The sequence below is a fragment of the Delphinus delphis genome, chromosome 14 (genome assembly GCF_949987515.2).
Source record: "Delphinus delphis chromosome 14, mDelDel1.2, whole genome shotgun sequence".
In the NCBI taxonomy this organism is placed as follows: Eukaryota; Metazoa; Chordata; class Mammalia; order Artiodactyla; family Delphinidae; genus Delphinus; species Delphinus delphis.
In genome coordinates, this window is record NC_082696.1 from 56,771,886 (window position 1) to 56,796,025 (window position 24,140).

At 34.1% G+C, this 24,140-nt stretch overlaps 1 protein-coding gene across 3 annotated transcripts in view; it reads left to right on the forward strand.

The window, feature by feature from the left end:
* ASCC3 (activating signal cointegrator 1 complex subunit 3) overlaps positions 1 to 24,140 on the forward strand; it is a 334,404-nt gene that overhangs the window by 81,989 nt on the left and 228,275 nt on the right. For all 3 annotated transcript variants that reach the window (XM_060030178.1, XM_060030179.1, XM_060030180.2), the window contains 2 exons: positions 15,460 to 15,660; positions 16,117 to 16,257. In XM_060030178.1, the coding sequence (XP_059886161.1) occupies positions 15,460 to 15,660; positions 16,117 to 16,257 (342 nt within the window). The remainder of the gene's footprint in view (positions 1 to 15,459; positions 15,661 to 16,116; positions 16,258 to 24,140) is intronic.

A 24,140-nucleotide genomic window follows, 5' to 3' on the forward strand; every position in this document is an offset into this window, starting at 1 on the left:
CAGATATTTTAGCTGGTAATAGAATTCTGAGTTCACAGTTATTTTCTCTTAGCATATTAAAGATATTACTATGTCATCTGCTTTTCATTTTTGCTTTTGCAAAGTCTGCGATCAACCTAGCTGTGATTTGTTTTAAGGTAAGATTTCTCTCTGGTTGCTTTTCAGATCTTCCCTTTGCCCTTGGAATTTTCTAGTTTTACCACCATGTTTCTAGATAAAGCTTTCTTTTTCTTACTCATTTTCTCATTCTGTTGTCTGCTTAACATCAGCAAAGAGGAAGGAAAAAGGACTTTACGTTTTTCATGCACCTAAAACATGGCAAACATCGGTAGATAGTATTTTTAAAAAATCAGCAAGATGTTTCCCCTGTCTTCAGTGAGCTTGCAGCATAGTTGGGGGCATAAGATGGCATCTCTGTTGAGTATTTACCAACAGTATACTGTGGAATGTACTAAGTACGAAATCAGTAGTTTGGATTTAATGTAATCTTAAGTGGAAGGCAGAGGGATCAGTGCAGGTTATAGCTGTTAATGAAGATTTTTTGGAGAACTTGAGACTTTAGTTGTTTCTCGACTGCTGTGATCTGGGGGATTGGGCTTTTTCTGAAGAATGACAATGAACTGAACAATGTTTTTCATGATGTGGGGTGTATAGAGAAAGGAACAGTTCCTGATTTTGTGTTGAAAACTTTGTGTAGACCTTGTATAGAATATTGGAGATTATGTCTTCTCCATATTACTTTGTATATAGAAACTTTAAAATGGTATTTTTCTTATAAAAACTTGGCCATTGTCAGGAGGGCCATTATGTTATGTATTCAAGTATTATTTAAAGTATTACTATGGAAAGTGTAAGGAAAATCTTTAAAATTTCTCAGCTTACTCTCAAAAGTAATTGGGATTGGATTTTGATGCACTCAGTCTGCTGTGTGTGGAAGTATGCTTTTGATAACATATTGTCTTCTGTTTTAGGGGTCAATAAATGTTCAATATGTAAAAATTTGTTCCATTAGATAAGCTTTCCTATAAATGAGATTTCTATATATTTTTGACTCAGCAAGTATTTAAATTATATGATTAAAAAGTAATGTTTACTTGCTATGAAAGTTCACTATAGTTCAAATATATGAAATAGCTAGGTCTCATTTGAAGGGAAGTGCTATTTATATTTTCTTTTCTAAAAAAGAATTAATTGTGTCTGTATGCCCTGAACTTTTTCAGGATTGCAGTACCATAAAGTCTACTGGGAACACTTGCAAACAGCTAACTAGGAAAAGGGCACCAGCTGCTTGAAGAATACCTGCTAACCTAAGGAGAGTTATACCTAGGATCTGCCTAGCATCTAGCTAGGAATAATCGAACAAAATAACTTTCTTTACAACCTATACTTCATTGATTTTATGGGGAGGGAAATTAGAAGAGAGAGCATTAAAAGCATAATGGCATATTGAGCTACACCAGAATGATAATTTTAGAACTCAAATGAATTCAGAAGTCTGAAAAGTAGATGAATTTAGCTTATAATGTGGGAATTTCAAGTTGCTTTAGAAATGGACTTAGTCCATATCTTCCAACATATCTATGTATTGTGGTTACACAGGCCTATCATAAATAATTATGCAGTCTGCATAATATCATGTTTTATTGCATATCTTTCATGATTTCTTTAAATGTTTTGTTTATCCTTTAAATCTTTACATATTACACAAGAAGTTCAAGTAAAGCATTTATCTCACAGGGGGTCCCCTTACCTAACTTCTCCCTTCTAATTTGATACATGTTTAAACAGAAGTTTTTCTGAGTAAAATGTACTTTGTTCTTTCCAGAGTAGGTTGTGTTAAATTATGAAAAAATCAGATGACTAAGAAAACCTTAATCACTGTGTTGGGAGTGGGTAGGGAAGGTTGAGCTAACAGTTCTCAATCCTGTTTGTACTTGATAATCACCTGGGAGACTGTTAAGAAACGTCCAGATTACTGTTCCCCACATTAGCAAATAAATGAAGATCTCAAGGGTTGAGTCCTGAAAAATCTGTCATTTTTCAAAGCACCAATACTCCCTACTCCAAGTAGGAAGAACCTGTTCTCAAAGCATCAGCCGCCTCAGCACACCCTCAGCCGAGCTCCTCCCTAGAAGTCTTTGACTAGGTCCTTCCCCCACTCTTTTGGGTGGTGGGTTCAGTGTATTTGTAACGCCTCTTTTTTTTTTTTTTAAATACTCATTTATTTATTTGGCCGTGCCGGGTCTTAGTTGCGACACGTGGGATCTTCATTGCCGCATGAGGGATCTTTTCGTTGAGGCATGCGGGATCTTTAGTTGTGGCATGTAGGATCTAGTTCCCTGACCAGGGATCGAACCCGGACCCCCTGCATTGGGAGCCTGGAGCCTTAGCCACTGGACCACCAGGAAGTCCCTGGAACCCTTCTATGTGAGCTTCAGATCCCATGAGGGGAATGAGCAGTAAATCTCAATTTAAGGAAGCCATTTATAAGTCCAGTTTACTGCTTGTTTCCCCAGTAAAGAAAATTCTGAGATCATCTCTTTTATGGAAATGAGTTAATGACATTAAATTGTGTTTTTAAAGTATTGGAAAATTTAAAAGGTACCAATTTAAATAGGCATTTATAAATTTTTGTTCTTCAGGAAGTCAGTACCAAGTATGTTATTAAGCATTGGAATGTTTTAATACACACGTGTGTGCACATTTGTATATTGAACTGACTATTCTAAATAAGTCATTAATACTTTCACTTATATAACACATTTTTGCTATATTATTATTACCTTACATTAAATGGATTCTTGGATTAAAATCTAATCTGTTAGATTAGTTAGTGAAAATAGTCTCTTATCCTTCAAAACAATTCATTTGATGAGGATTCTGTTAATATGAAATTTTCTTCTTTAAGGAGATATATATTTAAAATGACATCCTTGCTTTATTTAATTAGTTTTGGAAAGTTTAAAGTCATTTGTACTGTAAAAACATTTTAAATTAAGAAATTACCTATAATTTAAGAACTGTAACATTTTGTGAGCTTGACCGCATAAGTGCCCAGATACTTTACCCTCTTTAAAGATTTCAAGCAAGCTAGTGAAAGTAATTTACAAGTTAAGGTCAAAGCTGAAACCGGTTATTGCTACAAATATCAGCCAAGAAACTGAAAACGACATAATCAGTGTGGGACTTAACAGAATTTGACAGAGACTCTTTTGCTTCTATTTTATTGCTGTGGTTAGAAGTGCGGCTGTTTATTAGAAGGCAGGCCCCACAGTTTGGGTCAAAAAGACTATAATACCAATTAAATAATAGTGTCTTACATTTTTAAGATCTAACACTTAAAGTGACATCCTGGAAGGATATTTATAATATATACATGTCAGGATAAGTTTATGTCCTTTATGAAAATAATTGATTAACTTAGTAGAAAATGCCAGGTTCTTTATCTCTAATTTCTTTATCTCTAATTGCATCTGAAGTTTGTATATGTAATTGTAATACTGGTTTTGTGAATCAGGCCCTCGCTTATTCTGATGGTTCTGTCTAAACACAAGCAAACAAAACCTAGCCAAATCAAACTCATAAGTGAGGTTCAGTCATGTCTTTTGCTGTCTTCTTGTGCATTGGGAATGTGACTCTCGGCATAGCACGTTGGTGAAGGTGTTTCAGAAGGACATCTGACCTGCTGACTTGTTAAGAGTGTGCTGGTAGAAACCCACATGTGCAATCTTGATGGTTCATCGGTGGACTTTGTTACTGTGCAGCCAGAATCTTGTTTGTCTTTTAAAATTCCCTCTTGAGGTTTTTTCTTCAGTTTTCTCAGCAGGTAAGCCTTAGCTCAAACCTGGGAAGGAGGAGCGTACCTTACGCTTCCAAGAAGAGGTTAGTGCTCCTTTCTAACACCCATTATGCCTTAAGTCCTCAATTAAATCTAGCAGTGTTGCTATTATTCGTTTTTCTCTCCTTGTTTTCTTTTCTTCAAGGCCAGTAATACCTACTTATTTATCATTTTGTCATCAGGGAGTACAATATATTTAGAAGTCCCATTTGGTTGTTGTGAAATGGACTATTTTCAGGATGAGAGAATTTTTAGGAATTGACACTTAAGGGCATATTGAGTATTTTTGGTTACTCTTCTAAATGATGTAAATGCATTCCTTTAAATAATATGAAAGGATTATGAATTATGCATTGTGATTTCATACTGCTTTTTTGTATGTAATGCAAATTGGCTCAGTTTCATTTTAGACAGTAACTAACTTACCTGTTTTTCACAAAATTTTACAATCTTATTTCCTTCAAAGACTTAACAGCAGATTACTCTCCTGAGGTCTTTTGTTGCTAAGACTTAATTTCCTCTACCCAGATTGTCTGGTTCAAAATGAATTAATATCATGAAACATTAAAACACACAACTCTTCAGTAAAGAGGAAATAATAGTGGCCATACACTGTCTTTCTCATCTCTTTTTTTCTTTTTTTAATCTCTTAATTAACAGAATTCAGTAATATTTCAGTTTTCAAGTGGGAGTACAAATTGGAAATTTGGGGTTTGGTAAAGATGTAGAACTCTTTATATGACAATGAAAAACAGGGTGAATCAGTTACTTTATATTGACATAAAAACATTAGGTATTTATATCTGTCAAGAAAGAAATTATTATTACTTTTAATACATTAAGACACCATACAGTAGGTCTTCCCCTTTTGTTTTTCCTTAAGGTAAATGTTTTTTTTTATGTAAAGAGTAAAGCATTTTTGTGAAGCTGATTATAAAATCTGTTCTATAAAAAAAGTAATATCTAAAATATAGTATCTAAACTTACAAAACAGAAGGTAAAACTTCCTTTATAATCCCAGATCCAATGGAACAGTTTGATGTATATCTTTCCATAATTTTTTTGTAATAACAGATTATATTTAATTATGTTACTGTTCTGTGGCATGTTATAAGCATATAAATCTTCCTCATCCTATTTAACTACTGTAATTCATAAAGAATGCATCATGAATTACTGATCTCAGTCTATTTATGGACGTTCAACTTGTATTAGTTTTTTTTATTATAAATGATATTTTAGCAGACATCTTTTTGCTTATTTATCTGGCATTCTTGTTGTTAGTTTAACTTGGATACATTTTTGGAGGTAGAATTTTTAGGTTAAATGATATGCAAATTTATTAATGTTGATCATTTAAAAGCAATGTGTATGATACATATGAAGATGTAAACATTACCAAGAATAATCAGTTTTTAAAAAATCTTAAACACCCAGATTAAAAAGCACTCTGACTCTATTTTGCATTTATTTGATTATTAGTATGGTCAGTATTTTCATTGACTTTATATTTTTATATTTATTTTTATAAAATTAAGTTACTTTGTTAAAAAATTAGCATAAGGAATAAAAGTGTAAAGTAATGAAATCAGTAAGCTTTACAAGTTTTTAACTTGGACTTTAAAAATTGAACTTTTGTTCCAGTCCTTGCTCGACTACTTACTGGCCATTTATCCTAGGGCAAACTCTCTAATCTCTCCATGCCAAGTTTCCCCATCTGTAAAATAAAGGTAACAAAAAAGACCTACTTCATGGGTTTTCTTTCGATGTTGAGAGAAATAATCCCCTTAAAGCATTTAAAGCAAAGCCTACTGTGTAGTATGTGCTCAATTAGAAATGGTAGCTAACTGGTACTATTATCATTAAATGGATTAGTGAACAACTTAATTGCCAACTTAAATAATAAGGAATATATTATCTTATGTGTTTATCTATAATTAAGAGCATTAAAGATAACTTAACATTTTAGGTTTTGTTTTTATAATGTATTAGTCTACTGATCTGGTCACAGATCATCAGTTTGGGGTTGGCCGTCAGTGAAGTAGTGTGCCAGGTCTTCCCTGGTTCCGTTCCTTTAACGGTTAGGGTGTGGACATGTGTGGTAGCAGAGGTATAGTTGGGACCCAAGTAACAGACTCCTGGTGGTCCAGATTCACTTGCTTCGCCTTTAGCTCTTGAGGACAGAGAGTAAGTCCTCACAGCTTGGCACTTGGTAGGCAGAGTTCAGTGTACGATGAACGAATGGGAGGGTACGTTTTAGATAATGGCCAGGTGTGGTTTAGGCTTTGCAGTTAATAACAGGTCTGTACTTTTGTTGAAACCATAGAGTCCTAGGTGAGGTCCCAGCTCTAATGCTACAGGTATTGGATGTAGGAAGAGAACCTGCTGTTTCTTCTATTCCTAAACTTTTAATTGAGAGAAGCCTTTGAGGAACTCAGCCTATTAAGACCAAAAAAGAGAATGTTGAGGAGGACAGTGAGTGGAGGGACATATGACTTAAATTGAATTACTCTTCTGAAGGTTTTTTAAATTACCTTTTTGCCTCTGGAGGGTAAAACTCTAGGAATAATAAGAACTTTTTAATATGAAATATTTTTGCAATACTTGAGAACTCATCTAGGCATCTCCACTTAATCAGACACATCTTTAGTTTTTCCGTTTTTTTAAGGAAGTCAGTTGTATATCTTTGTGTGTGTGTTTTATCTTTTTCTTTTTGCATAGGTATTATCACATTTTAAAAGCTAGAAATCTTTAAGTAGTGAACAGTCTCATAATTTATCCTTGTCCCCTGTCTGCCCAGATCCTTATTTCAGTCTATTAAAAATCACAGTATTAGATTTTATGTATTCTCCCAGAATGTCTACAAGCAAATATAAACATATTTTAGTGTTAACTGTTAAATATATATAAGCAGCAGATTCGTATTCCCTACTCCCCACCCCCACCATCTTTGAGAAAAGTAGCATATTATAATATGGGTATGCATCTTGCTTTTTTCAAATAACAAGATCTTTCCATCTTAGTGAATAGAATACCTTCCATGGCTTTTAAGTAGTTTGTGGTGTGGAACGTGGTTTGTGGGAAGCATTAGAGTGGTGGATTCCAGCATATAGAGCTTGGACTGCCTGTACTGAGCTGTGATCATCTCTGATTCTGAAATTTTGAACCTAAGGCACATGCTATCTAGAGCCAGAGGAAACTTAAACTGTGAAGATTATATAATGTATGTCTTTGGTATCTATATGATTTTTCCTAAATACATGCTGAAATTGATGTTTGCTGTTAGAATATTTAAAACTTAAGCTTATGATACATATACTAACTTGGAAGGGATGACATGATCCTGGCTTCATCTTAGATACCCAGTTAATGCATTTTAACTGACTGGCAGTATAAGTACCTACATTTGATTACTATAAACAGTTAGTGCAGTATGTGTAGTGTACATTTTTAAAATAAATTTATTTATTTATTTTTGGCTGTGTTGGGTCTTTGTTGCTGCACACGGGCTTTCTCTAGTTGCGGTGAGCGGGGGCTACTCTTCGTTGCGGTGCGCGGGCTTCTCATTGCAGTGGCTTCTCTTGTTGCAGAGCATGGGCTCTAGGCTCATGGACTTCAGTAGTTGTGGCACATGGGCTCAGTAGTTGTGGCTTGCGGGCTCTAGAGCACAGCCTCAGTAGTTGTGGCACACAGGCTTAGTTGCTTCGTACCGTGTGGGATCTTCCCGGACCAGGGATCGAACCCGTGTCCCCTGCATTGGCAGGCGGATTCTTAACCACTGCGCCACCTGGGAAGCCCCTAGTGTACATTTTTGTTCTTCCAGGTAAATAGTATCATCCGGATTATTTTTAAAAAATAAAGCGTGCATTTGGTAACGGCCTGTGTAGCTAGTGTTTGATAAAGTATATCAGAAACATATTTTCTATGGGATTGCATATATGAGTCATGTCATTTCTGTAAGATTAGTAGTCTGATGAATCTGAAATATACATAGACAAGTGGATTTAGGTTGAAACTTGTAACATTTTCATCTACTGATTATGATGTTTTGAAAATGCTTAGTTAAAACTAATTAAAAGGGAAAATGGTACATATTTCAAATGACTGTGCTAAACATAAAGCCTTTATGGTAAATTAGCCATGATACTCAGTTTTCTATTTAAGAGCAAATACTAAGACGCTAAGAAAAATAATTGCAGTTCAATTTTGTATATTCATTCATGTATAAAATGAACACCTGTGTTTCTTCTAAGTTAGAAGAATATCAAATATTTGGAAGCAATGATTGTTAGTGCCATTTAATTAGACATTAGTGTATGTATGAAATATAAATAAAACAATGAATATTATTACTACATAGTTCTAAATTTAAGTAAAATAGAGTTTTGATATAGTCACACTTTTTCTTCCTCTTTAATCTTTTGTTTTCTTAAGATATTCGTGAATATAATTTGAATATTATATCAATACAAGAAATTCCTTATGCTCAGTGAACTTTAACTTAATTATCTCATGTTCTAGTAGCTCACAAACATAACTTGAAACATACTGAATCCTCTAGTGATATTTTTTAATACTGTTAAAATTGCTGCCTGTACACATTCCTTTTACTTTTTTTACCAACAAGTTTATTTTGAAAATTATTTCATCCATTTTTCTAAATTTAAAATGAAAAACAAAAATAAACTTTGGGGGGAGGGGGCAGAATGTGGGCTGTGGAAGTAATTTATAAATTTTTGTAGGGGTTTGCTTTTTTTTTGGTAACTTGTTTCTCATCAGCATGTTCTGTTGCTAGTAAAGACTGTATATATGCAACAGTAATTTAAGGAATCTTTTGCAATGGTTTTTAAATGAATGTCGAGACTTTTTAATTGGCAAACTGAATCATTGTATGGTAGTATTTTAGACGGTATATTTGGTGGTAATTTGTGTTTGGAGCTAAGACAAACTCAGTTTGGGTCTCATCTCTTCCACAGTTTACTAGCAGTGTAGACTCGGGTGAGTTGTTTAACTTCTTTAGGCCTTAGTTTCCTCCACTACCCTATATTCTTTCAGGAAAATCTTTAGAGGTAGGTGAGTCTCTATGGTAGTCCTGTCTTCATAGTCTGGTCATAACCTACTTTTCCGTCTTCATTATCTCTGCTTCCCCTTCCTCCCATCTCTGTCACACAACTACTAACTTTTAACTAGTTCCAGGTGTTTTTCTAATACTCAGTTCCTTCTACCTGAAAGAGCATTCTTCTTAGTGACTCTGTCTCCCCTCAGATAGCTCAGCATATAGTCCATATCTTTATTATAGACAACTGAAATGACGTAATATAATTTTGTCACCTTTTTCCCCCTTAAACCACAAGCTAAATATTCTAAGGATCATTTTAGACACTCTCTTACTTTTGTTAAGAGAAGAAATATTTATACTACCATAAGTTCTTAGTATAGTAATATTTATACAAGTGATCAGTAAATGATTGTTGAATTGAATAGAATGTTATAAACCTCCATGTGTAATAGGTTTGTTTGTGAGTATATTCTTCTAATGCCTTAGTTTGCTTCTTGATTGAACTGTAACCTTTAGGAACAAAAGAAATGTTTCTTATTCAAGATTGAATATAGGTTTTTTCTGGAACTGCTACATATTTTGCTTAGATCCAGTTTACTCTTCCTTTGGAAGATATTGCGAATGAAGTGTGTATCTTTTTAAGATTTTTAAGACTTTTTCCCTCATTTATTCAACTGATTTATCAATCAGTAAAAATTTATTTAGAGACCTATTATGTTCCTGGCAATTGGTTAGGTACTATGGTAATGCAGAGAGTAGTAAAACTGAATCCTTAGTTTAAATCCAGTGGGCCGGATATACATATAAATAAATCATTTCAGTGTTTGTGGTTAAGGGCCATAATGGCAATATATATATAAAGAGGGTGGTGTGAATGTCCAGCTGCTGAGAGAAATGGGAGTTCCCTAAATCTTTTGAAATATGGCAGAGTATAAATGCATAAATATAATAATTGTGTATGGAATTGGAGGGGACCAGAGATTACATTTGAACTTGAACTTGAATGATAATGAAGAGCTTCTCAATGCTGGGAAAGGTATTATAGATTGTGCAAAGGCATAAAGAACATCCAGAGAATAGTATGTATAGATGGCAGTAGTGGAAGATAATAACAAGGGTTCACATTTTGAAGGGTTCTATTTGCTATACCTTCTGTGCCTTGAAAGATCTTGTATGCTACATACCCTGTATAGTTAAAATGGACAGTGAGAAGTCTCAGAAAATCTTCAAGCTGGAATGTGACATGATCAGATTTATAGTTTAGGAATAGTGGACTTTTGTCATGAGTCTATAAAGACTGGAAATTGTAGGATTCACTTACCATAGTATTTTAGAAGCTTCATATAAAAAACAAAGATGATATATGACAGTGATGATAATAGATGCTATTAATTTATTTCAACACAGTTGCAAGTACCTACACTGTGTATGGTTTATACTATATGGTTTATAAACATTAGCAATTAAAGACTGTGATTCTGAAGTTACACTATCTTCGAATCCTAACTTCACCATTTATAGCTGTGTGAACTTAAGTCTTTTGAAATCTCTGTTTCCCCATCTGTAAAATAATCTGGTATGGTTATTACAAATAATTAGGATATTCATATGAAGGATTTACCCTGTGATTGGCTCATAGTAAGAACTCTGTAATTGTTGGCTATTTTTATTATTTTTTTAATCTCCTTGTGTAATAGTATAACCTTATTTTACAGATGAGGAAATAGAACTCAGAGGTGTTAATTATGTTCAAAGTTACATTGCAAATACAAAGCCAATCTTTTAACCTGGGCCTCTGACCCTAAGCCTCGTGTTCTGAAAAATGTGCTGCACTGCCAGTCCAAGGCTGAGTCATCAGCAGAGATCGATGAGAAAGTATCGCTGGTACTCTCAAGGTGTTTAATCGGTCTGCCCAAGAGTTTCTAGGCCCTAGAGATACTACTCTGATATCTTCAAAGTGTGTGTATCCAAATGAAGGCATAAGTGGATATAACAGATAAGTCTATAAAATTATTTTTAATTTTAAAAAGACAGCTTTATTGAGGTATACTTGACATACAATAAACCATATATACTTAAAGTGAAAATTTGATAAGTTAGAGTATGTAAACACATGTGAAACCATCACCACAATCAAGATAGTGAACATAATGGTCACTTTCAAAAGGTGTTTCGTGCCCCCTGCAAGCCCTCCGATCTCTCCCTCCACCCACCTCCCTACCCCCAAGCATCAACTAATCTGCTTTCTGTCACTATAGATTAGTTTGTATTTTCTAGATTTCTATATAAATGTAACCATGCAGTATGTATTCCTTTTTTTGTCTGACTTCTTTCATTCAACAATCATTTTGAGATTCATCTTATTTTACATGTTTCAGTGATTCATTCCTTTTTATCACTGAGTAGTATCCCATTGTATGAATGTGCTACATTGTATTTATCCATTCATCTTTTGATGGACATATGAGTTGTTTCTAGTCTTAGCCTATTACAGATAAAGCTGCTATGGACACTGGTTTACAAGTTTTTGTATGTACATATACTTTTTTTTTTTCTCTTGGGTAAAACCTAGAAGTGGTATGGCTGGATCACGTTAAGTGTATGTTTAACTTTTTAAAAATTAAGTGCCAGTTCCTTCACGTCCCCACCAACACTTGCAATAAGCATTTAAAAAATTTTGAGGCATTTTAATAGGTGTATAGTGTTATCTCATTGTGGTTTTAACTTTCAATTCCCTAATGACTCACGGTGTTGAGCATCTTTTTTGTGTGCTTATTGCCATCCGCATACTTTCTTTGGTGAAGTGACTGTTCAAATCTTTTGACCATTTAAAAAATTGGATTGTGTGTTTTCTTATCATTGTGTTTGGAGAATTCTTTATATATTCTGGATGCAAGTCCTTTATCACTTGTAAGCTTCACAGAGATATTCTCCTGTGCTGTGGCTGCTTCTTTCATTTTCTTAACATTATCTTGAAGACTATAAGTTTTTTGTTTTGCTTAAGTCCAGTTTATCAATTTGTTTGTTTATAGATTATGCTGTGTTTAAGAAATCTTGGCCTAACTCAGGACCACAGAAAATTTATCTTTTATTTTCTTGAACATGTTTTATAGTTTTAAGTTTCATTTTAGATCAATGATCCATTTTGAGTTAACTTTTGTATATGGTACGAGGTATGGATCCAAGTTTATTTTTTGTGTGTGGCTATCCATTTATTCCAGCATCATTTATTGAAAATGCTATCCTTTGTCATTTGCATTGCCTTTGAGCCTTTGTCAAAAATCAGCCATCCGTATATGTGAGGGTTTCTTTGTGGATTCCTTATTCTGTTCCTCGATCTATTTATCTTTATGCCAATACCATGCTGTTTTGATTTCTCTAGTTTTTTAATAATCCTTGAAATCAGGTAGTTTTAGCTCTCTTACATTGTTCTTTTGTTTCACAGTTGTTTTGTCTCTTCTAGATCCTCTGTGTTTCCATATGGATTTTAGAACCAGCTTGTTAATTTCTATAGAAAAGCCTGCTGAGATATTGAATTGGATTTGCATTGAATCTATATATCAATTTGGGAAGAACTGACATCTTTCATAGATTTTTCTTCATTCTGTTAGCAAAATTACATAGTTTTTAGTACATAAGTGTTTCCTAGCTCTTAAATTTTTTATAATTTTGATGCTATTGTAATTGATTTAAAAAATTTTTTACTTTCGGACTTTTCATTGATAGTATACAGAAATATAATTTTAAAAAAATGCTGGTCATGTATCCTCCAACCTTCTTAAATTCACTTATTAGTGTTAGGAGATTTTTTGTAGATTCCATCAGATTTTTGCCTAGGAAATCATGTCATCTCTAAATAAAGACAGTTTTTCTTCTTCCTTTCCTATATGAATGCCTTTATTTTTAAATTAAAAAATAATTTTTTTTTCCTGGATTGCACTGACTGGAACCTATAGTACTATGATAAGTGGTGAGTATAACATACAGTATGGCGTTAAGTGGTGAGTGTAATATCTTGTTCTTGATTTTAGGGGAAAGCATTTAGTCTTTAACCATTAAGTATAGTATGAGCTGTAGGGTTTTTTAGATATCCTTTGACAGTTTGAGGAATTCCCTTCTATTTCTAGTTTGCTGAGACATTGTTTTTCTTTTTGGTTGGGAATGGGTGTAGGATTTTGTCAAATTATTTTTCTACATCTATTGAGATGATCATATGGCTTTTCCATTATAGTGTATTATTATGGTGAATTACATTGAGTTTGAATGTTAAACTAACCCTGCATTCCTGTGATAATCCCCACTTGGTAATGATATAGTATTATGTTGTAGAATTCGATATACTAAAGTTTTGTTTATAATTTTTTTCTATGTTCATAAAGGATATTGATCTGCAGTTTTATTTTGTCTGGTTTTGGTATTAGGGGAAAGCTTGCCTCATAGAATGATTTGGAAAGTATTCTCTCCTCTGCAGTTTTTCTGAACAGTCTAAAACTCCATGAAAAATTGGTGTTATTTCCTCATTAAATGGTAGGTAGTATTTACCAGTGAAACTGTTTGGGCCTAGAGTTTTCTTTGTGGGAAGGATTTTAACTTCAGCCTTAATTTCTGTAACAGATACAGAGTTATTTAAGTTGTATATTTCTTCATGAATGAGCTTTGGTAATTTGTGTCTTTTAAGAAAGTTGTCCATCTGATCTAAATGGTCAAATTCATTGGCATAAAGTCGTTTATAATATTCCCTTATATTATTTTAATATCTGCAGCATCTGTAGTTATGCCATCCTTCTCATTCTTGGCATTAGTAATTTGTGTCTTCTCTTTTTTTTTTGGCCACGCCACGTAGCTTGTGGGATCTTAGTTCCCCAAACAGGGATTGAACCCAGGACCTCAGCAGTGAGAGTGTAGAGTCCTAACCACTGGACTGCTAGGGAATTCCCTGTCTTCTCTCTTTTTTTCCTGATCAGTCTGGCTTAGGGATTAATCAATTTTATTGATCTCAAAGAATAAGCTTTTCTGTTTTCATTTCATTGATATCTACTTTGATCTTTATTATTTCTTTTATTCTGTTTTACTTCGGTTTTAATTTTTCCTTTTTCTAATATCTTATTTTGAAAGATGAAGTCATTCATTTGAAACCTTTCCTCTTTTTTCATATAGGTGGCTAGTGCTATATATTTTTCCTTGAATAGTGCTTTAGCAACATCCACAAATTCTCATACGTTGAGTTTTCGTTTTCTTCAGTTAAGAATAGTTAATTTCCCTTCTGAGTCCTTCTTTCATCCATGGGTTATTTAGGAAGAACGTTATTTAGTTCCAAATATTTGTATATTTTCTAAGGATATTTCTAGTAAGGATTTCTAATTTAACTCCATTGTGATCAGGGAATATATTTTGTATGTATTGCTTCCTTTTCAATTTATTAAGACTTGTTTTATGGCCCAGAATATGGTGCATATATATATATATATATATATATATCTTGTTAAATGTTCCATGAACAATCGAGGAGAATTATTGTTAGATGAATAAATGTCAGTCAGGTCAAATTGGTTGATAGTGCTGTTCAAATCTATTGTAGCCTTGCTGATTTTCACACCTACTTGACTTATCAGTTCTTGGAGAAGGATGTTGAAATCTCTGACTGAAATTGCAGATTTGCCTATTTCCCTTTGCATGTCTGTCAGTTTTTGCTTCATGTGTTTTGAAGATCTGTTATTGGGTATATAAACATTTAGGATTGAATGATCTTCTTCATGAAATGACTGGGTCTCTATTCCTGGTAATATTCTTGGCTTTTAAATCAATTTTTTTCTGGCATTAATATAACTATTCCAGTTTCCTGCCATTAATTCCATCCAGTGTTTTGTTTACTCTCAGACATTGTAGTTTTCATCTCTAAAGACTTTTCATATAGAAGATCTTAGGAAAAATTAATTAACCACTCTGTGTCTTTAATTTCTTCTCTATTAAAAGGACATAATAATGGTACCTATACTATAGAATTGTTTTGAGGATTAAATAAATAAATATATGAAAGTGCTTACAATTGCATGTGTCACAGTGTAAGTTCTGAACAAACATAATCTACAGCTGTTATTCCTACTATTAAGGATGCCTTTTCAAAAAAGTATCTTTAAAAATCCATAACATATTGAAACAGAATTTCTTATTGATTTATATCCCCAGGAATTTTCTTGTTTGCACTTTCATTTGTCATCCTCAATCTAAATAAACTAGGCTATCATCATATGAAATCAAAAGATACCTGTTTAATTTTGTTTCATTACATTATTATCATAGTTTTGTACTTAGGATTGTGTACAAAGATACAGGTATAGTCTCATTATCATATTTTTCAAATTTAGTGGGTTACAATTCCCAAGTGCATTAGAATTGTACAATAGTTGTGAGTTGTCAACTGTGCACACTTAGTTTAAATACAGGACACATTGAGAGACTAAACAAATTAGTCGTTTGGTTTTTTATCACTAAAAATTTGCATTTAATGTTTTGTATGAGACCTTCACATATTATCATTTATAGTGGGTCATGTCGTTTTTAGATTGGACAGCTGGCTTTTAAAGGAATGAGAAGACTCAATAGAATCCAGTCAATTGTGTTTGAGACTGCCTACAACACCAATGAGAACATGCTGATTTGTGCCCCTACTGGAGCTGGAAAGACCAACATTGCAATGCTTACAGTTTTGCATGAAATTCGCCAGCATTTTCAACAAGGTGTTATCAGAAAGAATGAATTTAAGGTAGGAAATTAACAAGTCCGACAACAGCTTTTTTTTTTTCTGACAACAGCTTTTTAAATTGTAAAATTTAAAATCATTTTGCAGTTGTACATGTTACATGAGATCTGGAAGTTTTTAAGGATATTATACATGAAGTCATGTAAAGAATGCTGCATGATTTACTTCATTACTTTTAGGCAATCCCTATTTGTGTTATGAAAATCCCACTACCCCTGTGAAAGCTATGAAATGCACTTAGCTTTGAAGCACCAGTTTTCAAAGTGATAAGGCTATATCAACAAATTCCATTGTCCTGTAAACAGCTGCACACTTATGCAACAAAGATAAGTACTTTTCATATATCACTATTAAGATTTTTCGCCCTAAGTGGCTAGAATCATATTTCACAATAAATAGTGACTTGTATTGACGTTGTAGTTTTTGCTCATTCATCAAGCTAGTGTTTCTTTGGCGCAGATTGTATATGTTGCTCCAATGAAAGCGTTGGCAGCTGAAATGACAAATTACTTCAGCAAACGTCTAGAGCCACTGGGCATCATTGTGAAAGAATTGACTGGTGATATGCAGTTGTCAAAAAGTGAAATTTTACGAACTCAGGTATGTTGTATACTTAGATTTTTGTTGTTGTTGCTTAATACCATTCTTTTTTCTTTTTCCAAGCAATTGTTAAACAACTATACTTTAAGTAACTATAAAACATAATACGAATGTGACATGGTGAACTTCTTTTTTTGTAACCACAGCCTATCCTCTACAGGAGAGGTTTTTGCTGGTGCTTTGTTCTATTATAGCCCTTCTAACTTCCATGATTCTTGCCATATCTTGAATATTGTTAGATTCCTGGTGTAGATTTTAAGTCATTGACAGTAAATGTTGATCTTTTAAAACAATAGGCAATGAGGATTTTCGTAAGACCAGACTTCAGTTTTAAGAACAGGAAAATGTATCTTTATACTTTATATGTTATAGATCTTTAAAGGATCCCACTAGCATTCTAAAGTGTTCCATAAGGATGGTTTAACGTATATAAAAAAGTTTTTAGTCATTCTGTATTTTAGCAAATAGGAAGCTACTAAATCTTGCACTGTATATAGCACTATATTAGGTGAAATGTATGACAAGCAGGGCATTTAAGATACCGTTCCTGCCTTCAAGGATCTTATGACTGAGTAGACAAAAACTACATTAGAACTACAACTAGATTATCATTAATGGATGCAACATGTAAGTAGGTGATGCTCATAGTGCTTGTAAAAAATAAAATAATGTATAACCAGATATTAATGGGACAATTCAGGGGAGATTAATGGAAAATAGATGATGTAGCTTTTGAAACAATGAATAGACATGTGATTTGAGGGGCTTCCCGGGTGGCGCAGTGGTTGAGAGTCCGCCTGCCAATGCAGGGGACACGGGTTCATGCCCCGGTCCAGGAAGATCCCACATGCCGCGGAGCGGCTGGGCCCGTGAGCCTTGGCCGCTGAGCCTGCAGGTCCAGAGCCTGTGCTCCGCAATGGGAGAGGCCATAGCAGTGAGAGGCCTGCGTAATGCAAAAAAAAGAAAAAAAATGTGATTTGAGGGTATCTTCATTTCCTAGGGCTGCCATAACAAATTATCACAAACTTTGTGGCTTAAAATAACAGACACTTAATTCTCTCACAGTTCTGGAGGTCAGAAGTCTGAAATCAGGGTGGCGGTAGGATTTAGTTGCTTCTGGAGGCTCTGATAGAGTATCCTTTTCGCATCTCTCTCCTAGTTTTTGGTGGCTGCTGGCAGTCTGTACACACATCACCCCAGTCTCTGCCTCAGTCCTCACATAGACTTTTTCCCTGCATTGTCCTTTCCCCTAATTTTCTAAGAACACTATTTTTAGATTTAGGATCCACCCTAATACATATGATCTTATCTGCAGGTCCTTACCTTAATTATGTCCGTAAAGATCCTTTTTCCAAATAAGGTTACAGCCACAATTTCTGGGTAGACATGTGTTTTGGGATGCCACCATTCAACCCATGACAATGGGTATGCCAGGTATACTGAACCACAAAGCAAGGAAAAAAATCAGGTTCCAGTTAAATGTATTTTGGACTTGATAAGGATAGAGTGCATTATAATAAACATTTCAGTCAGTTTTACCAGTTATTCTTAAGTTTGCCTTTCATAGACACTCTTTATTTTTTTCATAGACACTCTTGAAAAATCAACTCTTAATATTTATATACAGGCATGTTCATTGTAGTATTTTTAAAAAATATAAAACAGAAAGAGTAAGAAGAAATTAAATATCTATGAATAGAAGACTAGTTAAACAATATGAAATTTCACTTGATAAAATAAAATATTCCTTAAAATGATGTTTTCTGGGAATTTTTAATGGCCTTAGAAAGTGAAGTTTAGAAAAAAATACAGGAACAGCTCTTTATGTTAATACAATTATGTATTCTATGCAATAACCAAAACGCTATCAGGAGGAATAATTATAGTAGTTATGTCTGGTGGTAGGATTATGGAAGATTTTTTCCCCACTTTTTCTACTGTAAGACTGTGTTAATGTTATAATCTAAAAAATAAGCATAATTTTTATTTTACTCTAGGAATCATTGTTTTATTCAGCATAATTATTTTTCTTCGATATAGTTGTTTCATAAGCTATCACCCAATTACCTAATTTTTTGGTAAAGGCTAGGGAAAGGAAACTAAAATTTATGGGACACCAGCTAGCATGATGCTCTTGTCACTATGCTAGTTGCCCTACAGACATAACAATGCAGTTCTGTTAAGGAGAGTAAGGCTTATTGAGGTAACAGGTCTTGCCTGGGCTCCCATTTCCAGTAAATCATGTAGATAGGATTGGATTCCAAGTCTTCAGATTTCAAAGTTTGTGATAAATTTCTACTAAAATATGTCACTTTTGCCCATCTTTTATATCCACAGTTTGTTGTTTTAGGTGGTGATGGTGGTGGTTTAAACCACCAAGATACTGAAGGAGCTTGGTAGTATTTGAAAGAAAATCAGTAAAATGAGGGTTTGTCATGTGAGGGGAAAAATGCCTATCTATAGATGTTTAGTTTTCAGGTTAGTTCAATATAATGTGTATAGCAAATAAATGAAATAATTAATTTTTAAAGTTACTGAAAATAACAAAATTACCTTATTTAGAGATCAAAAGTTGGGAAAGTAAAGGTGTGTTAATTTTTTAAAGAAATTCCAAAATGCCACCATTTTAGGACTTAGTGATTAATAATGAAGGCTCTAGTTAAGAGTACTTCTAGAATTTTGGAAAATTTCGCAAAATGTAGAGATAGTGAAGGCTTTAGTTCACTGAAGCATTTGTTTTTGTATTAATAGCTTTAGTTTTTGGAATGCTAAAATTAAAAAATTTTAAACTCATCTCTAAATTGTAAAATAGAATTTTGTCATATCAGTGGTGACAGTATTTGTTACTATTCTTTTAGTTTGTGAAGGACTGATATTCAACTCTTCTCAGGGTATATGACAGTACCAGTTGTTAAAATATTGAAATACTTTTTAGCTCGTTGGGAAATGGATACTGCTAAGACCCTCCAAGTGCAGCTCCTACCAACTCATAATCCAGCAATTAAAGGGTTAGTACCTGGACCAGCAGGAGGCCTTTAGGATGTAGTTTTAGCCCTAGGGCAGCTGTTCCTATTAGTTGGTTTTCTTGAAGTTAATTACCCTATTTCCTCCTTTCCTGTACCAATGCTGACTTCCCCAGGCCTCAGTGCTTGTCTGGGGTGGGAATGAAAGAATACCTTTGCCTGTCAGTCTGGCATCCTTACCACCCTGCCTTTCTGGTGGACAGTTGTCCATTCATACTGGTTGTTAAATATTTTAAATATTATACCTGATTTTTTAATTAATACTACTAGAGTTTAAAGATTTATTAGTGAAGACCAGTATCTGTTTCAGTAAAGGTTAGTAGATAAAAGCAATGATCAAGGATGTAGCTCTGGTTATTAATGACAGTTTCCTTCAATTAAAAAAATTTCTTTTACCATATTTATAGTAGCCTCTTTAAAGTCATTGCTGAACACAGCATCTGGCCCATTAGGAGCCAGATTTCATTGACTGCCTTTTTTTTTCTGTGAATGAGTCACATCACCCTGTTGCATAGCTAGTAATTTTGGGTTGAAAATAAAAAGTTTTAGCAACTCTAGATTCTATTCATCCAGCCTTTTCCTTGAAACATTTTAAATTTGATTTTGTGAAAAAATATAGAGAATTATCACCTAAAAACAAGGATAACAATTATATTTATATATAATCACTTTAGCTAAGAAATTTTTATTCTTTTTATATAATTTGTAGACTTGGCACTTTGAACTGAATCATGTTTAAAATATTGTCTTTATACAATAAAGAGAAAGAATTTTTACAGATTTGTGTAACAGTACAATGTTATGTACAGTTTCTATATTTATGGACACATTTGTAGAAATAGTGTTATGTATGATAGCTTTCAGGGCTAGCTGAACATATAATTGCAGAGATCATTATCTTAAAACTACACATCAAGGGGCTTCCCTGGTGGCGCAGTTGTTGAGACTCTGCCTGCCGATGCAGGGCACACGGGTTCGTGCCCTGGTCCGGGAAGATCCCACATGCCGCGGAGTGGCTGGGCCCGTGAGCCATGGCCGCTGAGCCTGCGCGTCCGGAGCCTGTGCTCCTCAATGGGAGAGGCCACAACAGTGAGAGGCCCGTGTACCGCAAAAAAAAAAAAAAAGAAAGAAAAACAAAAAAAAACTACACATCAAGACACATAGACTGATAGATATTTTTTGTGTGTGTGATTTTTACTTTCATAATGTCTTATGAAGTCACACAAATTAGATAAAAATTTGACACATAACCATCTTTATTAAAAATAAAATTTCCTGAAACTGGAACCATTCTAGAGCATCTGAGACCATACCTATGATATAGCCTACCTAAAGAAATGAGTTTTATATCCTGGTGGGTACAATGAAATTAAGGGAAGAAATTAAGTCAGTTTGTTCCTCTTTTATTACTTGCAAGTCCAGACTTACGAAATTTTCTGTAAATGTTAAGTTTGACTTTGGTAATCTTATCTCACTGCTATGCTGTATCCAGGGTTCTTCTTCTGTATCTTTCTGCTTTAGTCTTTCTGTATACCGTTAACAGACCAGTTAAGAAAACAAAAAAACAAAACAGACCAAAAAACCCCCTGCATTGACCTACTAGAGAATGGACTTGAGGATACGGGGAGGGGGAAGGGTAAACTGGGACAAAGTGAGAGAGTGGCATGGACATATGTACACTACCAAACGTAAAATAGATAGCTAGTGGGAAGCAGCCGCGTAGCACAGGGAGATCAGCTCGGTGCTTTGTGACCACCTAGAGGGGTGGGATAGGGAGGGTGGGAGGGAGGAAGATGTAAGAGAGAAGAGATATGGGGACATATGTATATGTATAACTGATTCACTTTGTTATAAAGCAGAAACTGACATACCATTGTAAAGCAATTGTACTCTAATAAAGATGTTAAAAAATTTTAAAAAACCAAAAAACCCCTGCATTGATTTGGTCTTTTGCGTTGCTGTAGAGAGGCAACTCTCAAAATTGATATGGGGACACCCAGAGTTTGCTAAGACTCTTCACGGGATCAGCGAAATTAAAACCAGTTTTTGTAATAGTATTATGATGTTATTTTCTTTTACTCTCATTTTCTCACAAGAATAGAGTTGAGTTTTCCAGAGGCTACATAATGTGTGATGTCATCATCAGTGACAACTAATGGAATGAGTACTTTGTAATTTTGTGTTGTAAAAATTTCTTAGTTTCAATTTCTCAGGTAAGAAGTATTGACAGATATAACCCAGAAAAAGAAAAGCTGTTTGGGGCCTCAGTAATTTTTAAGAGTGCAAAGGAGTCCAAAAGGCAAAACGTTTTGAGAACCTCTATTATAGGGGAAAGCTCCTTATGTATGACATTGGATTCTCTTCATAATCTACATCCAGCCTGATTTTCAGCCTAATGTTCCCAGCTGCTTTCCAATATAAACTTCAGCCAGACCATTTCTGCTTTTTCTAAAATAACATTACTCAACATTTTCTCAAATGAACTTTGCTAATTAGTAAGTTTCGTCTTGCGTTTTCTTTTTCATGATGTCTTCCTTTATTCATTGACATTTCTCTAAATCTTATCCATTCTACTAAACTCAGTTTGAACTCTAAGTACTTCATTTCCTCTTGCCTGAGTCCAACAGCACCATTCATTTATATTCATGAAATAATACCTTGACCCCAAAGAACATGCTTTTGGATCTGGTGTGGTCTTAGAAATCTGGGCAATCTCAAACAAAATTTTGATTGCTCTTATACCGTATTCAGTTGTGTTAATGAACTGATGCTAGTGAAAGAGTATTTATGGAAAGAAAAGGCAGGTAACATTTGAATTCAAATTATGGGCCAGTCACTATGCTAAGTGCATATATACCTCCTCAGTAAGTCATTACAAAAGCCTTGTTGAGTAGTGTCTCCATTTCACACATACAGGAAGCAAAACTCATTAAAATCTATCTCGATTTATATATTATATATTCAGAAGGTTGATGAGCATCTCTTTGTCTCTCATTTGCTTGTCTCTGTACTTCCCTAGATCTGGGCAGGGGCCATGTGCTTGGCCTCTGTAATAGTTTATAAGTGGAAACTCGTATTTTGTGCTTGCTCTTTATTCTCCTCCAATGTACCCCTACTATCCATGATGGTAATTTCTGTAGACCTGAAACTATATAGTTATTAACCTCTTCACACTATCCTTCTACCTATTCTCACATGCTCACAGATTAATAGACTGTGCTGCTATCACTGCCTTTGAGATTGGGCTGTAGAGAGAGCAAAGCAGGAGTATTGCAGGGCATGTGGGAGTACAGACACACTCAACTTTTATTTTTGAATTTCCTACTTTCCCTACTTTTTCCACTTTTATAATTTTTAATAGCTTTTTAATGATTCCCATTGTATATTTCCTTTGGTAAGTAAGTTTCCTAATAATAACACAATTAAATATAATCTTAAATTTTCCCTCTTTTTTTTTTGCTTTTTCATATTTTACTACAGAGGTACTTCTGATGTATTATTAGTTAATATGTAATTTGTAAACTGCTACTTCATATCCTACCCATACAAAATCATTTTACAAAAATATTCTAAAAACTAGTAGATAAAATGTGTTCTGTGCTGGGCTGTTACTGGAAGGTATCATTCCCTGTCATTTTTAAATACGTTTTCAGTGTTGTTTATCTTTTTTTTTTTTTTTTTTTTTAGTATGGGAAGCCAAATTAATCTCATTTGCAAATTCTCTGTCATGCTCTTCTGATCATATTATTTCCTTGCTCATAAATTTTCATTGGTTCTTTACTGTTTAGTGAATTAAGTACAACTACCTAGCTTGTTAAGAATCTTGTATAAATTAAGTATAATGTGAGATGTGATCTGTTTTGTGGTTCGCTAGGGATTTTCAGGTCTAGCAGCAGTTATGATTTTATTGAGGTTTGATATAAAATTTCCTTTTACAAGAGAGAATTATATAATTCTAAGATTTATTGTCAGAAGAAGTAGTCTGTGTAGGCAACAGATACCTCTTTGGTGTTCAACTGAAAAGCAACTTTGAACAATTTAGTAAATTTGTCATCAGGGAAAACATCAATCTACTTTTCTAACCTTATTTTTCATTATTCTACATCTACTGTTAATTTCAAATGTCTCCCCCTAAATGTACTCTTTATCAAAAATTGCTATTTTAAAATACTCATTTTGCTTTTCAGTGGTTCAGCTGGGCAGTTGAGCTTTTTCTTATACTCTTTCCTCAACTCAGATTATCCCTTCTGCATTCTTTCCTAGTATCATAGATGCGGTATTCTTTTAAATCTCACTGAAAATACTGGTCAGAAATTTTAGAAAAAGTTTCTCCTCTCCTAGCAGTAACTCTGTATCAAAGCAAGGCATTTGCTCTGAGTTCTGAAATCATTATCCTTTTCAAAAAATTTGCTCATCCTTATCCTGGGTGGAGTTTATCTCTGCAGCTTTGGAAGTTGAAATGGGTTATTTCAGGTTTTGTTTTTGTTCCCATTTTGGCTGGGGATGAAGGGAGCTTTGTCAAATCTGTTAGGCCCAGGCAACAGCAAAGGGAACCCTGAATTTCTGTTGTATTATTCTGCCAGCTCAGAGCTCATCCAGCAACCTTAGTTGGGAGGGTGTGTGTGGTGTGTATATATGCATGTGCTTATGTCACATTCAGTGTTCCTGCCCCAATTTACTCTTCTCTTAAGGGGATTCTTCCTCTGGCATATATTTTATTGATTATTTCACTGAAAATGTGTATATACTTAAGGGTGGAGGGGAGGAAAAAGGGGAGGAAAAATGGTTAGAAATTACACATGCTCAGGTTACAGTTTTATCTGGATATATGTGTATATGTTTCATTTAATGTTGCTACCT